Below are 17,829 nucleotides of genomic sequence, written 5' to 3' on the forward strand. Positions count from 1 at the left end.
TGAAAATTAATTATAGAAAAGATTTTTTCTTCATCTTTCAAGGAATAAATTTTTGTTTAATCTATACAATCGAATATTTTATGCAATGTAGCTAATTATTTTTTTCAACTGCTATATTATTTTTTCAACTTCTATATTATTTTTTTAACTGCTATATTATTTTTTCAATTGCTATATTATTTTTTTTAATTGCTTTATTATTTTTTCTGCTATATTATATTTGGTAAACATTCATTCTAGAAAAGATTTTCTTCTTTCAATTTTGCTAGGAATAAATTAATTTTTCGTTTTCGTAATAAAATATTTTATACAATGTTGCTAATTTTTTTACTGCTATATCTTTTGTGAACATTAATTCTGGAAACAAATTTTTTTCTTCGAATGTGGGAAAATAAATTAATTTTTTTTTTGTTTAATAGCACAAAATGGAATTATTGCCCTACATCAGAAGTCTCGATAAAATGGGATACAAATTATATGCCAGCATGGGGACTGCAGATTTTTACTCAGAACATGGTGTTACTGTAAGTAATAAAAATTTATTTTGGAATATGGAAATAAAATTATTTTTTAAATCGCAAACATATTTTTATAAATGGAGAAAAATTTTTCTATTTTTATAACTTTTTGCAATTTAAGAAATAATTCTTTTTAATATTAATATATTAATTACGAAAAATTAAAAATATTAATAGGTACGAAAGTAAAATTATTAATACGGAAATAAAATGAAATCGCAGACTTTTATAAATGGAAAAAAGAATTTCTATTCTCAACTCTTTTACAATTTGAGAAAAAATTTTCATTCTAAAAAAATTTGCAACGTAATAATTCGAGATTTTTACTAATATTGTAGGAGTAAATAAGTTTTACAACGGATTTTTATCACTTTTATGAGTTTCTTTTATAAATTAAGTCATTTGTCTTCTTTTAAAACACAGAAAATTAAAATATAGATTACGATAGTGAAGGTGGGAAAAAAAAAGTTTTTGCAAAGTCATTCAACGCATCACTCTTATAATTATCACACAAAAAAGTACGTCACTTCATTTTTTTTGTCCGGCTTTTAATTCGTCTTATCACGAGAATACTAGATTGTTCAAAATCAATAATTCTTGTAGGGGGAAATTATTATTGGAAGAAAGTCTAAATATACGTATCTTTAGAAGAATCACTACTGTCATCTGTTAATGAAATCACTTTCGACTCTTGCGATATTTTCTTTTTTGCTTCTGCAAAAACTTCCTTTGGACTGGAGTAAATTTTTATTCTGTCTTTTACACTGACTCTTCCTGTACTAACGGAACTGTTATCTTGACTCGTAGTTTCTTGATTTGTTTTTTCTTCAGAGATTTTAATCTGAACACTAGTTTTATTCTCTTCTGGTGCTTCATCACTTTGACTGAGGAAGTCTTTTTTTTCTTTCGAAACTGGATCAGGGGGAACAATTTTCTTGTGTTGACTCGTAATTTCTTTTTTTTCTTCAAACTTTTTAACTTGAACACTTGTTATATTCTTTTTTGGTGTTTGATCACTTTGACCTAGTACATCATTTTTTCCCTTCGGAACTAGATCAGAAGGGACAATTTTCTCCCTTTCCATTGAGATTGGATCGGAAATTCTCTTTCTTGCTTCTGAAATATCTTCTGAGTTTGAGTAAATTTTCATTCGCTGTTTTACAATGTTTCCTTCCGGCGTTTTCGAACTACCAACTCGATTAATAGTTTCTTTTGTTGTTTCTTCTTCCGAGTTTAGAATTTGTTTTTGACAACTTTTCTTCTTTGTTTCTAATTCTGGAAGATTATCTTTCTCCCTTTTCGCAATTGGAACTTCCCTGGAAATATTTTCCTCAGTAGGCGATAATGCAGCAGTATCATCAGAAGAAGTATTAGAAAATCGACTATTAAACGATTGAAAATAAACCGGAGGATCGGACTTTTTTCGGGAAATCTCTTCCGTTGGGAATTTTGAAGATTGATTTGATGGTGAGGAGTATCGATCTTTTAATGACACTGAATATGGAGAGGTGTCTGATTTCTTTTTACTTCTTTCAAGAAATTCTTCTTGTGAATTCGCTTCTGGATTCGAGGAAGAAATTGAGGAACTTGTCGAAGGATTCGTATTTCTAGAAGTTGAGGTGAATATCGGCATTTCTGGATTTCTTTTTGGTGTTTCTGGTGGATCGTCCCGTGAGGTAGAAGTAGTTATCAGTCTCTGGAGGGAAACAATTTCGCGAATTTGCGAACGAGCATCTTCTCGAAACATTTCATCCTCGGCGAGTAAAATACTCAAACTCATCGCGTGTTGAAGGTATTCGTTCTTTTGCTTCACCGCTCCGTATTCGTGGTACTTTTCGCCCATTTTAATCAGATGTTCGATGAAGAAATTCAGTAGTTTACTCAGTCGGATGCCTTTTAATTCTCCGCAACGGATCTGAAAGCAAAATATTTTTCGGTATAATAAAAATTTCTCTAGAATAATAAAAATATCGAGAAAAAAAGAAAGAAAGAGAAAGAAACGAAATTTTTACCGCGATATCAACGACCGCGTCGTGTGCCCTACTGGGATTAATCAACGTCTTATTGGTCACAGGTCTTCGATGTAAATTCGAAAAGTGCTCTTTATTTTTCTTCGCATCGTCCCAAAATCCCCGCCGTACACTGTACTCGTCTTCCATGAAAACTTGTTTCATTATCGGCGCACTATCCTTCTGTAGATTTGGATTTATCAGCAATAATTCATCTATCGTTAATATTTTCAACAATTCTTCGTAATTCAATTTTGGAAAAAACTCCGATTTATAGCGAATATTTTCCAACGCGTGCAAAACATACATGACAGGATTCTCTAGAATTCTTTTTAATTGTTTTAGTGAAAAGAATAATGATCCTTTTTCCGAGTTTTTGAATAGATTTTTCTCCTCTAGAAAATAATCCTTGAGAAATGCCTCGTCTTGATTGATACACTCACACAAGCACTGCAGAAGTTTTATCAAATAATCGCCTGTAAAATTATAAATATTCGAAATTATTTTCTTCTAATTCTACATCAGGGTTGCCACGCAACCTGAATATAAACTTCAAAAGATATTAATTTCAGTTAAAAACACTTAAACAAATTGAATTTAGAAACAATTACAAATTATTGCAGAAATTCAATTATTTTCAAAACCTTTGCTACAATTCATTTATTAGAATTTAAATTTAATTTTCAATACAGTTTTAATTAAATTTCTTCTAAAAATTCAATTATTTTCAAAAATTGTCCTCAATTCAATGATTTTTAATAAAATTCTTCATAAAAATTTAAGTAATTTCAAAAATTTTGTCAAAATTCAATTATTTTCAATGTCTACTATTTCAATAAAATTTAACAAAAGAATTCAATTATTTAAAAAGAAATTTTAATAAAATTCGTCTCAATAATTCAATTATTTCCAAAATTAATAAAATTCTTTGCAGAAATTAAATTATGTTCAAAAATTTACAAAATTTCTCGTTAAAATTTCAATTATCTTTATAAATACATAATACAATTTTTCTCCAAAATTCAATTATTTTACAAAATTTTAATAAAATTCTTGGCAGAATTTCAATTATTTTTAATACAATTTTCATCAAATTTCTCGGGAAATGAAATTATTTTAAAAAATTTTATTAAAATTTGTCAAGAGAATTCAATTATTTAAATATTTGTTGATAAACTTCTTTATGAAAATTCAATTTTAAGAAACATTTAATATTCAATTATTTTCATAAATAATAATAATTCTTCAGAGAAATTTAATTTTTTTCAATATAATTTTAATAAAATTTCTCGAAGAAATTGAATTATTTTTATAAATAATAAAATTCTTCAGAGAAATTCAATTATTTTGAAAAGAAGTTAAACGAAATTTCTCAAAAAAATTCAATTATTTCCATAAAAATTAAAATTCTTCGCATGAATTAAATTCTTTTCTTAAATAATAAAATTCTTTAGAGGAATTCAATCATTTTGAATCTAAGATTAATAAAATTTCTCTAAACAATTTAATTATTTTCAAAAATAATATAATTCTTCGCAGAAATTCAATTATTTTTAATACAATTTTCAACAAATTTCTCGAAAGATAAAATTATTCTTAAAAATTCTATTAAAATTTGTTAAGAGAATTCAATTGCTTAAAAATTTGTTGATAAAATTCTTTATGAAAATTCAATTTTATGAAAAATTTAATATAATAAAATATTTATTTTTGTATTTAAATAATAATTGAATTCTCGTAGAATTTTCTAATAAATATTGATTTAAACATGTATTTCAGTTAAAATTTTAATTTACAATTGAGTATTGAAAGCGTGGATTTTTAGAAATAATTGAATTTTCAAAAAGTTTCAAATTAAAATCTTTGAAAATTTGAACTTTTTATTTTTTTAATTAAATTAAGAATTCTGTAGAATTATTTTTTTAAAATTATTTGAAGTTTTTAATTTATTTAATTGAAGAATGTCAGACTAATCGAAATTTCGTAAAATTAAATTGTAAACAAAAGGAGATTTGAAAATTCTCAAAGAACTTTTTCAAAAATTATTTTACAAAAATTGATTTAAAGAAGAGTTTAAGTGGAAAATTTTAGAAATGAATAATCGAAATGATGAAAATAATTTAAGGAAGTTACATCAACAAATTAGCAAGTTTTATAATTCTTCTATTGAATTTCAAATTTCAAATTTTTTAAAATCTTAATTCCTGTGGCAAAATAATGATTAAATATTTATTTAAAAATGAAGTTATTGATGTTTTCGAATAATTTTTCAATTAAAGAGGTTCGCAAATAAATGTAATAGAACATTTTTTTGTGTACCTAATCATTTTGCGAGTGAATCAGAATATTCTTTAGTGTCAGGGTAAAAGTCAAAGATTTGTCTAGAAGTCAAGTAGTTATTTAATTTGGTAAAATATAAATATAGTTTTAAAAACCTGTAAAACATGGAAAAGTCATTGGGAATTTGAAATGAGCAAAAGCGTGGGAACCCTGTTTACATTTTCTTAAATTAAGAAATAAAAATACTAAATACCTGTCTTGTTCTCAGACCAATCCTGCACTGAATACTCCATCAGCCAAAATAGTTGATTTCGAATTTGATGAGCATTGAGACGATCGGGAGCGGATTCAACGGCTCTGATGAATGTCTTGTGCAGCATGAGAGCAATAATGTAAACTCTCATCTGTGAATGACTCATGCAAGTCTCGAGGTATCTTTCAGCAGCTGGAAATGCAAGTTGCCACTCGGTTTTGCTACTAAAATGATCGTCCTTACTGCGACACTCCTGGGGAATGATGTAGCAACCAAATTTTATTATTTGACGTATCGTCTCATAATTTGGCCACGAATGTCTCGTTCGTTCCAGCCATTCGTTCGCACACTCTGGCCACTGGGTCCAAATGCAGGGAATAATTTCGTAAGATTCACAAATATTGCACTTGGCAGTTGGACTTATTTCAACTTTATCACAGTAGACAACTGATCCAAAAAATAGTGGTCGACGAAATCTGATGACTTCCTCTAGACCCAGTAAAGGCGCAAGACTCTCGATAAAAACATTATAGAAACGTTTACGAAATCTTGTACTATTCAAATACCAAACGTCGTAATTCTGTCGATTTCGTTCGACTTGCACTTGACGCTCCTTACTACTTATTATCCGCTTCGTTTGATTCTCCAAGGGATCGTAGATTCCTCCCTCGAGGGTTTTTGTCACTTGGGAAAAACAAGAATCTGGCATTTCTGCAATATCGAGAGGTGATTTTGATTTATTGCTCGTTGAATAGCCATATTCACTGTCGATATCGTAATTACTGGATTTATAACCGGAACTTGTGCTACTCGCTGGACTCGCGCTAACTGATCGAGTTTTTAACAGTGGATGCTGGGAATTTCTATTGAGACCACGTTTTTGTCTTCTTGGTTCTCTGCTGACGCTTCTCTGTCCCTGCGATGATCGGGAATCGCTCACGAAACCGTAATCGATCTCGTCGTTTTCAAGTTCAGTTTTACTTCGACTCGTCGGTAATCTCTGGTACACTTGAACGGATTCATTCAAATTTGGCGTCGATTTCGCCATATTTGAATTAATTTGTTGATTATTTTTCGATCTGCTTCTACTCCTCCTTTCTTTTGATTCCGATGAATTTGATTTTGAATAAAATGATTCACTGTCACTGTAGCATTCGTCTCCGTTTTCTGCTATCGAAGATAAATCCACTTCTTCCACGGTCGATTTTATTTTTGTCGGTATGACTCCCATTCGTTCGAGGTGCACGTACCCTGTAAATTTTTCTTTTTCATTTTCGAGAATTATCAGCTTCTGAACGTTCAAATGAACGAAATTTATTTATTTCTTCTTCAAATTGAATTTTTATTACAAATTACAATAATTTTGTGTAACTATCAAAAAAATTAATAACAAAGTTTTTAAATGTACATTTTTTTAAAAATTTTTTTACTTTTTATTCCTTTCAGTAATTTATGTGGAAATATTTTTAATAAACAATATTTCATTCATTTTAACGTCAAAAAGTTGTCGATATTAGTTGTCATATTAGTGGTAAAAAATTTTCTAATTTATAGTGGCAATTATTTTCTAATTAGTAGAAATTTTGTAATTAGTAGCAAAAATATTTGTTAGTTACTTCTAATAATATCTCTGTTGAAAATTATTTACCTTTATTTTTACTAGGTTTAAGACGCATATTGTAGGTAATTGTATCGTTCATCGAACTGTATTGAGATGAATCGTGTTGATCGGAGACTTCAATATTCTCGTAAACAACAAACATTCGAACGGGTTGAAGGGGTTCCATTGTTGGATCGACAGTTTCACGTCTTGATATAAATGTGACATTTTTTACTACTCGTTCCTGTAAAATGTCCGGCAGTAGAACTCGTTTTTGCGGCAACAATCGTTTATTTAAATCGGTTTCATTCGGTGATACGAGAGTTTTTCTCATTTCCAAAATTTCTCTGCAATTGTAATTTTTATCGACTATTATATTAGCAACTAGCAAATTATGCAAACTGAAAAATTTTTTATTTTCAAATATTAACTTCAATTTTTAAATAATTTCAGATTCAAAATTAAAGAAAAAATTATTTAATAACTAATTGACTAATTAATAAAATTTTAGTAAAGAATTCAATTACTATTATGAAAGTTTTGATAAATTGTTTTATAAGATCAAATTTTTAATTATAATTATTAACAGACACGATTATTATAAAAAATTTGAAAGAAATTCATCGTAAAATTCGATTATTTTCAAAATTATTTGCCACCAAAGTTAATTTCATGAAAAAGAATTAATGAAAATCGTTGAATTTTTGCGAATAATTTATTGAAATTGGTGAAAATAAGTGAATTCATTCGATGAATTTTAATATAATTCTTTAAAAATGATTAAATTCTTGTGAAAAATTGTATTACAATTCAGGAAAATAATTGAATTATTTGAAAAATTTATTTGATTTTTTTTTAAATAATGAAGGTTTTTCAATAATTTCAATTGAATATTTTGAAAGTAATTGAATTTTATGAAAAATTTCTTTAAAGCTTTTAAAATAATCATAATCGTGTTTCTTAATAAATAATTGTAATTAAACATTTGAATATTAAATTTTATTAAAATTTGTAGGAAGTAAATAAATTCTTTTCACAATTTTATTCGTTCAAAGAATTTTATTAAAATATTGAAAATAATTAAATTCATTCAAAGAATATATATTAAAGTTTTTGACAATAATTTAATTCTTTTGATGCATTTCTTCAATTTTTTAAAAAATATTATTCATAATTATTGTTATAAAAAATTTTATTATTAAGTTTTATTTAAATTATAATTTAAAATTGTTCAAAAGAATTGGAATTTTTATCAATAATGATTGATAAAAATTCCAATTCTTTTGAACAATTTAATTAATCTTCATAAGTAATTAAATTCTTTTGAAGAATTTTTTGAATTATTTTAGTTAAAACTATTGTATTTTTTGAAAAATAGTTTGAATTAAAAACTTTGAAAGTAATTTGATTTTACGAAGAATTTCTTTCCAATTTCAAAAATAATTGGATTTGTTAATAATTTTAATTTATTTTTTTTGAAAATAATTGAATTCACGTGAAGATTTTTTTTTCGCATGAACTCAATTACTTTCAGTACAATTGTTATAAAATTTCTTTATTTTATTATTTATGAAAAATTATTATTTCCAAACACTTTACTAAAATTTTTTTAAATAATTCCATTCTTTTGATAAATTTTATTAAAATTGTAGAAATTAATACTAAATAATATAATAAATAATAATAAATAATAAAAAATAATAATAATTGATTATGTAGTTAATAAGTGAAGGTTTCTAAACTTTGAATCTAAAATTAATCCAAAATTGATTGGAATTATTAATAAAATCTATTATATTAAAAATATTAAAGAAATTCTTTGAAAGAATTCAATTATTTTCAAATTTTTTGATTAAATCCTTCTTAAGAATTTAAAAATTCTCAATAAATTAATTTTAAAATTCAAAATACTTGAATGGAAACATTATTTAAAAAATTAGGAAGCAAACAAGAAAATCTTAATGTTTTTGAATTTAAGTTATTTTGAACCATAATTATTATTTTACTCGTTTATTTATTATTTTGGTCGTTTACTACGGTTACAATTTGTTAAATTAATTTCTTTTATCATGATTATAATTAAAATCATCTAATTACAAAAAATAGTTACAAAATTTAATTTCAAAATCAAAATTATTTCAAATCAGAAATACTGTTTGTCGTTAAATTTAGAGTATTATAAAAAAAAGTTCAATATCTACATTCACATTGGTAACGATCGTTTATCAGTAAATTGATTAATTACGGTTTATCTTTTACGGGGAGACATTAAAAGGTTTTTCAACAAAATTTGTTCCACAGAAAAGCTGATATCAATCAAGATTTGCAAATGTTTTCTGTCACAAGTAGATTTAAACCGGGATCAAATCAAGTAAAAAGTTTTTTTTTTTTTGCTTTAACACTATATCTTTGGAATTTTTATATTCCTTTAAGAAAAACTACAGATATTTAAGTAGGAAAAAAGTTTTGAAGACTTCAATAAAAAAAATTATCTAATTCTTCTTTTTTTAAGACAAAAAGAATCCAGTGTCAATTCGACAGTAAAACTGTCGCTACACGAGATATGAATTAATCCAAAAATAAAGCTCTCAAAAACAGAAGTTGATTGGATAAGATATAAAAATGTCAAAAACTTCAAAGTGGAATTCCCAGTATTTAAAATTTCTAAAATTAGAAAAAATGAAAATTTTATTTAAAAAATTTGAATTTAAATCGTATATTTAAATTAAAGAATAATTTTTTAATTTAATTAATTTAATTTTAATTAATTTAAATTTATTTATTTTTAATTTTAATTAATTTAAATTAATTAATTTAATTCTAAATTTAATTCAGATGACGATCTTCAGGAATTTTTAAGATAGCCCCCTTAATTGAATTTATTAAAACTTACTCGTCATAATTGTGAAAAAAGTCGACGCACATCATTAAATTATTGAGAATAAACACTTCGGGATTATTTTTAATATTTTTCTTGAGTTTAATGATTTCAGGATCTTCTAATGGATGTTCTCGACTATTATCAGAGGCGTTATTTGATTGCATATCCGATCTTGAATTTTGCTTTGATGTTTGATTTTCCGATGGATTATATTTCGAGGACCTACAATTACCCATTGTGGTGTTGAAAATTTTCAAAAACTGCCCGGACATCACCTTTTAATCACTTCTGCTCCTTGAGGAGCAACACTACTTGAAAAATCTTCAAGGAACAAAAGTTTAACTATCAATTCATTTTAAGGCCGCTTAATAATAATAATCCTCAACACAGACACATAATATTGAATCAACATTCATTAAACGACTGTTTAGAAAATTTAATTCTCTTCATTTGTTAAACGTTTGGCACGATAAATATCCTATCTCTTTATCAGGGAGAGAAGAATGATTTTAATTGGTCACTCATATCGGTTGCCGATAATAATTGACGATGACTAATAATTCAATTATATTTATTTTTTATGACAAATAGAATTAGAATTTGATGAGCTAGCTAGTGCAAATAATAGTAAAAATTATGATGATGTTGAATTTATCAAAATATTGTAAAAAAATAGTTGAATGAGCTAACTATGAGTTATTTAATTTTAAGGGAGATTTTTCATTTTTTGAATCATCAAACGCTATTTTTGTTGTTCTGATCTTTTTATTCGAAGTTTATCCTCGTTTGCTTGATTTTTATTTTCATCGATCTTGAGATATCTTCTGTGTAGAAATAATTGAAATTAATTATATGGTCAGGAAGTTGATGAAGAGTAAATAAATTGAAGTCTTAATTTTATTTGAGAATTAGAAGAATTCGTAATTAGTTTAAAAATTAGTAATTAATAATTAGTATTATTATCAGTATTAAAATTAGTAATTAGTAATTATTAAGAATTTAAAGAACTGAATATTAAATTTATTGTTTGGTTTCCTTCAGGTGGAACCTGTTCAATGGACGTTTGAGAACATCACCGTGAGCGAGGATTCAAGTCCATCGGAACTTCGTCATTTAGCTGATTTCCTAGCTAAGGAATTATTCGATCTGGTGATTAATCTTCCGATGCGAAATGGAGACACAAGAAGAGTGTCAAATTTCTTGACTCATGGCTATCGAACGAGAAGATTTGCTGTTGATTATGCTGTACCATTGGTGACGGATGTGAAATGTGCCAAACTTCTTGTGGAGGTAAGAATTAAATTATTCTCAGTAGAATTTTAAATAAAATTTATCGAAAGAGTTTATTTATTTTTGAAAATTTGAATGAAATTTTTTGAATCAATTGAATAATTTTCAATGTAATTTTAATCAAATTTCTCAAAAAATTCAATTATTTCCAAAAATATTAAAATTTTTCGCAGGAATTCAATTATTTTCTATACAATTTTCTTAAAATTCTTCGATGAAATTCAATTATTTTCAAAAATAAATAAATTCTTTATAAAAATTCAATTATTTTCGGTAGAATTTTAAATAAAATTAGTCTAAAGAATTTATTTATTTTCAAAAATTTCAATAAAAATTGGTTGAAAGAATTAAATTAGTTTAAGAAATTTTAATAAAATTATTCACAATATACTTCAATTATTTTTATTTTATAAAATTCTTTATCGGAATTAAATTATTTTCAATGCAATTTTAATAAAATTTTTCAAAATTAAATTATTTTCATAAATAATAAAAATTCTTCAGAGAAATTCAATTTTTTACAATATAATTTTAATAAATTTTCTCAAAGAAATTAAATTATTTTTATAAATAATAAAAATCTTCCTTGGAATTTAATAATTTGAATAGAATTTTAATAATATTTCTCAAAAAAATTCAATTATTACTTGTTCATAGAGGTAGAATTTTATTTCCATAATTAATAAAACTCTTTAGAGGATTTCAATTATTTTCAAAAATAATAAAATCCTTCAGAGGAAGTTAATTATTTTAAATCTCTAAGGTTAAGAAAATTTCTCTAAAGAATTTAATTATTTTCAGAAATAATTAAATTATTCGTAGGAATTCAATTATTTTGAAAAGAAGTTTAACGAAATTGTTCAAAAAATCCAATTATTTCCATAAATATTAAAATTCTTCGCAGGAATTCAATTATTTTGAATATAATTTTAAAAAAATTTCTCTAAAGAATTTAATTATTTTGAGAATTAATTGAATTATTCGTAGGAATTCAATTATTTGGAAAAGAAGTTTAACGAAATTGTTCAAAAAATCCAATTATTTCCATAAATATTAAAATTCTTCGCAGGAATTAAATTATTTCGTAAATAATAAAATTCTTCAGAGAAATTCAACTATTTTCATAAATTTGTAATAAAATTTATAAAAAGAATTATATTATTTAAAAAAATATATAATATTCTTCGACGTAATTCAATTATTTTTTAATTTTCAATTATTCATTCAAATTTTAATTGAATCTTCAAAAAAACATTTTATTATTTTCAAAAAGAAAAATTATTTTTTTACTTCTATATATAGAACATGACATTAAAATAAATAAAATCCAGTTTCTCGTATAAAATAAATAACATTAAACGTATTTATTATTTTTAAAAGTTAGTTGTTCTACCTACAATAATTTATAAGTAACTATTTTAATTTTTTTTTTTTTATTTTTTAATTTTTTTTTTTTTTTAAAATGCAAATTTTTAGGCATTGAGAATGCTGCATGGCAAGGCACCGAAAATGAAAACACACACAGATTGCATGACATCGAGAGCAATGATGAAACTTCCTGGATTTATTGACGTTCATGTTCATGCGCGAGATCCTGGTGCAACTTACAAGGAAGATTTTGCCTCCTGTACAGCGGCTGCTCTCGCCGGAGGAATTACTGTGATATTGGCAATGCCCAATACAAATCCTGCAATCGTTGATCGACAAAGTTTCAGTTTAGCTAAAGAAGTAAGAATTCTTAACTATTAGATATTTGTTTATTCATACTTTCATTTTTTTTTATTATTTCTCCTTCTTTTGTTAATTTGTCACAATTTCCTTGTATTTTCAGTTCTTAGTTTGATTTTTTAATTTTATATTTTAATTTTAGATTTTAATTTTAATTTTATATTTTAATATTAGATTTTAACTTTAGATTTTAATTTTCTATTTTCTATTTTATTTCTATATTTTAATTTTATAAATTTTCATAATTGTTTTTCGATTCTAAAATTCAAACTTTCAAGAAATATTTCAAACTTTTCTGTCTTTAGAAAAAAATATATGCCTTTTTATCTTTTCACAAATGAATATATATTCCAATCATTGAGATACGATTTATATAAATATTATCTGCATAATATGTAATTTAATTAATTTTGTCTTTTAACCGATAAATTATTACCTACATTCTATTTTCATCTTCAGAAAGCAGCAACAGGTGCGAGATGTGATTATGGAATTTTCTTGGGAGCATCGTCTGAAAATTACAATATAACTGCGGAAATTGCTCCAATGACAGCAGCATTGAAAATGTATTTAAATGAGACATTCACAACATTGAAATTGTCTGACCTCAGCGTATGGATTAAGGTTTGTAAGCTCCTTACGAGGGGGAAAAAATCCACATATATATCCGCAACTCTTTGAATCAAACAATGATATTTATTGAATCATTCGTTTATTTTTGTTTCTAGCATTTTGAAAATTGGCCAAAAAAATATCCTCTCTGCGTTCATGCTGAAAAACAAATTGTTGCCACTGTTGTTTTACTGTGCAGTCTCAATGGAAGGCCCGTTCATATTTGTCATGTTGCACGAAAAGAGGAGATTCAAATTATTCGAGCTGCTAAGGAAAAGGTAATAAAATTAGTAATTAATTCATTATTAATTTGGTGAATTTATTCTTATTATATTAAAATTTGAAATAATTGAAATTTTGTAAATATATGCGTTAATTTTGTAAAATTATTGATTTGATAAATGGAAATGAGAAAATTATGAAATTATTTCAGGGACTTCCGGTAACGTGCGAGGTGTGTCCTCAACATTTATTCCTCTGTCAAGATGATTTGGAGAGAATCGGTCAATCTAGAGGACGAGTCTGTCCAATGTTGGGAACGAAAGAAGATGTTCAAGCTCTTTGGGATAATATGAACTTTATCGACTGCTTTGCAACCGATCATGGTAGGAAATGATAAATAAATTCTTCATTTTCTAAACTATTAATCTCAAAATCCAGAGGGATCTATTTTCTATATTTATTCTATAGAAATATAGTAAATAGAAATATAAATAGAAATTAATTAATAGAAATAAAATTCGACATTTTTTACAAATAAAATAAAGGAAAATTATTTTTTAAGCGCCTCATACCGTTGAAGAAAAGGGGAGTGAGAATGCACCACCAGGATATCCAGGACTAGAAACTATTCTTCCCTTATTGTTGACGGCAGTGTATAATGGGAAATTGAAAATGGAGGTAATATTTTGCACTAATTGACTAATTAACAAGTTCTTATAATCTTTGATGTCAACTTTTTTCCTAAACAGACAATCATTATCTCTAAAGATAAGTAATCTTGAAAATTAAATTGATTTTCGCGGTTAAATGCACTCGTGGCCAAAGTGTAAAAACCTGTAATAACTTTTTCCTTTTCTTAATATTTACTTTTCTTTGCATCGTAATTTGAAATTCTTGTTCAAAATTCTTAAAAATGTACGCAGTCTTTGAATTTTTTTAACACTTGCGTAAAGGAAAATTAATCTTTTTTTTTACTTATTATTAGATTTATGAGGAAATTTTTTCAAATTGTTAGAATAGTTCCAGGAAAAATTTAAAGTACATATATTTGGGATTTAATAATTAGAATTCTATATTTAATGTAATAATTTACATTATCGAAAGAATAGGAAAATAAGTAAATATTTAAATTAAATTATAATTTAGTTTTTTCTTAAAATATTCTATAATAAACTGTAATTCAAAATCTAAAAATTCTTTATTTTAGTTTTGAAAAAATTGAATGAGTAAAAATATAACTTTTATAATGTTTCCACCATTTTTTCACAATTTTAATTTTCTAATTGAATAATTAATGACTTTTGAATTTTTAGGATCTCATCGAAAAGTTTTATTTAAATCCAAAAAAAATATTCAACTTGCCGGATCAACCGAACACGTACATTGAAGTGGATCTAGATGAGGAATGGATTATTCCCGAAGCGATGCCATTTACCAAATCAAAATGGACACCTTTTGCTGGAATGAAAGTGCGAGGAATGGTTCACAGGGTGGTGATTCGAGGCGAAGTGGCGTTTGTAGAAGGACAGGTACTCGCGAATCCTGGCTTTGGACAAGATGTCCGTGAAATTCAATTGAAACAAAAACACCAGTTAATTAATTCTCAAACAATTGTTGACGTTAATGTCAGTCGTCCAAATTCTGCTCTCGATATAATTATTTCGCCTAATGTCGATAAACTTGGCAAGTATGTCGAATTTTCCGAAGATGAACAGACAGGTACGCTAAAAAGAGGTTTATTAATTATTTTTCGTTATTTAACGTTCAAGTTAAATTAAAGTTTTAACAAAATTAAATACTTACTGGTTTTTCTTAAAACTTTTTACGTTTTTTGGTAAAAAATTTTTAATTAAAAAAATTAGGAAAAACACAATTTTAATGTTGGTTATTATCACTATGAATAATTAAGAAGTAAATTTGTTATTTTCAGAGTCACCGATAAATCTTCTAAAACCAATTTCCCAGAAGTCGAACGTTCACTTTATGCAAGGAGATTTTCGTGATCAGTCGAAGAACGCGGGACAACGAATTATTTCTCCAGTGCCTTTCAATACTGGTATGAGATTCAGGACAAATAGTGGATCGAATTTTGTGCATCCAGTTGGATCACATTCAACCGGAAGTCATGGACTTTTGAATCATCATATTCTCTCCGTGGATATGTTCAATAAACAACAACTAAGAGAAATTTTCAGTCTCGCTGATACTTTTAAACAATACGTAAGGAAGGAACGACCATTGGATCACGTTATGAAGGTGGGAATCAAATTCTTTGACGTAAACTAATATCTAAAATTATAAAATTAAAAAACTTGATATTTTCAAGAATAAACATCAATTTTTGAATGATTATAGATTCAAAATTTAAAGAATTCACTTATTAAGTACATAATATTAAATATTCTTGATTATTCAGGGTGTCTAACGGTCAGGGAAGTCAGGGAAAAGTCAGAGAATTTTTTTGGTCAGGGAAAAGTCAGGGAATGTCAGAGAATTTCATTGAAAGTGGGGAAATTTCTAAAAATTTTTGTGAATAAAAAATTCTTTTAATCTAACAAAACTTAGAAGATTTTTATTATTGTTTGTTTCTATCGATTTAAATTTTTTACCAAAGAGTGGAGATTATTAAATAAGTAAAGTGTTTTTCAAGAGCCCAAAAATATTGAAGCTAAATGCCATAAAACAGAAGAGAAAATGTTGAATTTTAAGAAATTCGTTTTTTCGAATTTTTGATAATTTTTAATAAATTTAAATTTTTTACCAAAGGGTGAAGACTATTAAATAAGTAAAGTGTTTTTCAAGAGCCCAAAAATATTGAAGCTAAATGCCATAAAACAGAAGAGAAAATGTTGAATTTTAAGAAATTCGGTTTTTCGAATTTTTGATAATTTTTAATAAATTTAAATTTTTTACCAAAGGGTGAAGACTATTAAATAAGTAAAGTGTTTTTGAAGAGCCCAAAAATATTGAAGCTAAATGCCATAAAAGAGAAGAATAAATGTTGAATTTTAAGAAATTCGGTTTTTTAAATTTTTTACCAAAGAGTGGAGACTATTATATAAGAAAAGTAAATTTTTGAGAAGAATTTTATAAAATTTGTATTTAAAATAATTGAATTCCAGCGAAAGTTTTATTATTTTATGAAAATAAATGAATTCTTAAATTAAATTTTATTAAAAAATTTTTTTAAGAAATTGAACTCTTGTGAAAAATTTAATTATTTTTTAAAATAATTGAATTTTCTTGGATAATTTTTACAAGATTTTTAAAAATAATTTAAATTTTCGAAGAAATCAATTAAAATTGTATTGAAAATAAGTGAAATCCTAATAAGAATTTTATTATTTTTGTAAATAATTGAATTTTTTTACGAAGATTTTTATTATTTATAATATAACTTTTTGCTAAGAATTTTATTATAATTATTGAAAATAATTGAATTCTTGATAATATTCAATTACTTTCAAAATTTTCAGTAAAAATTATTTTTAAAAAACTCCACTATTTTCAAGAATATTGAAATAAATTCTTCAAAACAATTCAATTATTGCAAAGAATTTTGAGAAAAATCTTGACAAGAATTAAATTATTTCCAATATAATTTTAATAACATTTTCTGGAAAGAATTCAATTATTGAAAAAAAATGTTGAAAAAATTCTTAAAGTGAATTTAATTATTTTCAAATTGTTTTTTTATTTTAAATGTAAATATTAAAATATCAAGAATTTTGTTTTTCTATTTTAGTTATAAATATAGAAGAGTTTTTTTTAATGAATACCTTTTATCCTACAGGGAAAAGTAATGGCTTCCATTTTTTATGAAGTGAGTACAAGAACTTCTTGTAGTTTCGCTGCGGCGATGCTTCGACTTGGAGGAACAGTCGTTCATATGGACGGTTCAACATCATCAGTTAAAAAAGGAGAAAGCTTAGAGGGTAATTTTAATTTTCTAATTCAGTGAAAAAGAAAGTAAAAATGAATTCCAAAAAGATAAATTTAATTTATTATATGTATATAAATTTTTATCTATAGATTCTGTGGCAGTAATGGCAGGATACGCAGACATTGTTGTTCTCCGACATCCAGAACCTGGAGCAGTTTCTGTAAGGCTTACAAGTTTCTTCTTTATTTTTTTTATTTTTTTTTTTTTATTTTTTTTTTTTTGTGTTAAAAAATTGTTAGTGATTTAATTTTTACTTTTTAGCGAGCAACTCACGCGTGCAGAAAACCTTTAATTAATGCTGGTGACGGAGTTGGAGAGCATCCAACACAGGCGCTCCTTGACATCTACACAATTCGAGAGGAAATCGGTACCGTCAATGGATTAACTATCACAATGGTTGGAGATCTTAAACACGGCAGGACTGTCCATTCTCTAGCTCGGTTTGTACTTTTTTCTAATTAAAAATTTTTTTTCTTGAATTAAAAATCTCTCA

The 17,829-nt window shown here is 25.6% G+C and overlaps 2 protein-coding genes across 2 annotated transcripts in view; one reads left to right on the forward strand and one right to left on the reverse strand.

Moving 5' to 3' along the window:
- Positions 1 to 17,829, forward strand: part of LOC122510308 (CAD protein) — a 33,285-nt gene that overhangs the window by 13,999 nt on the left and 1,457 nt on the right. The window contains exons 13-24 of the mRNA XM_043624849.1: positions 420 to 524; positions 10,583 to 10,831; positions 12,308 to 12,559; positions 13,019 to 13,183; positions 13,288 to 13,449; positions 13,605 to 13,776; positions 13,956 to 14,071; positions 14,707 to 15,112; positions 15,324 to 15,649; positions 17,187 to 17,328; positions 17,426 to 17,496; positions 17,598 to 17,776. Coding sequence (XP_043480784.1) covers positions 420 to 524; positions 10,583 to 10,831; positions 12,308 to 12,559; positions 13,019 to 13,183; positions 13,288 to 13,449; positions 13,605 to 13,776; positions 13,956 to 14,071; positions 14,707 to 15,112; positions 15,324 to 15,649; positions 17,187 to 17,328; positions 17,426 to 17,496; positions 17,598 to 17,776 — 2,345 coding nt within the window. The remainder of the gene's footprint in view (positions 1 to 419; positions 525 to 10,582; positions 10,832 to 12,307; positions 12,560 to 13,018; positions 13,184 to 13,287; positions 13,450 to 13,604; positions 13,777 to 13,955; positions 14,072 to 14,706; positions 15,113 to 15,323; positions 15,650 to 17,186; positions 17,329 to 17,425; positions 17,497 to 17,597; positions 17,777 to 17,829) is intronic.
- On the reverse strand, positions 798 to 10,026 carry LOC122510309. The gene is made up of 5 exons (XM_043624850.1): positions 9,554 to 10,026; positions 6,709 to 7,007; positions 5,061 to 6,311; positions 2,531 to 3,003; positions 798 to 2,433 (listed from the first exon to the last, which is right to left on the reverse strand). The coding sequence occupies exons 1-5, from the start codon at positions 9,811 to 9,813 to the stop codon at positions 1,147 to 1,149; spliced, it is 3,570 nt and encodes a 1,189-aa protein (XP_043480785.1). The 5' UTR covers positions 9,814 to 10,026; the 3' UTR covers positions 798 to 1,146.

The sequence above is a fragment of the Leptopilina heterotoma genome, unplaced genomic scaffold, assembly GCF_015476425.1.
Source record: "Leptopilina heterotoma isolate Lh14 unplaced genomic scaffold, ASM1547642v1 Lhet_68, whole genome shotgun sequence".
Lineage (NCBI taxonomy): Eukaryota > Metazoa > Arthropoda > Insecta > Hymenoptera > Figitidae > Leptopilina > Leptopilina heterotoma.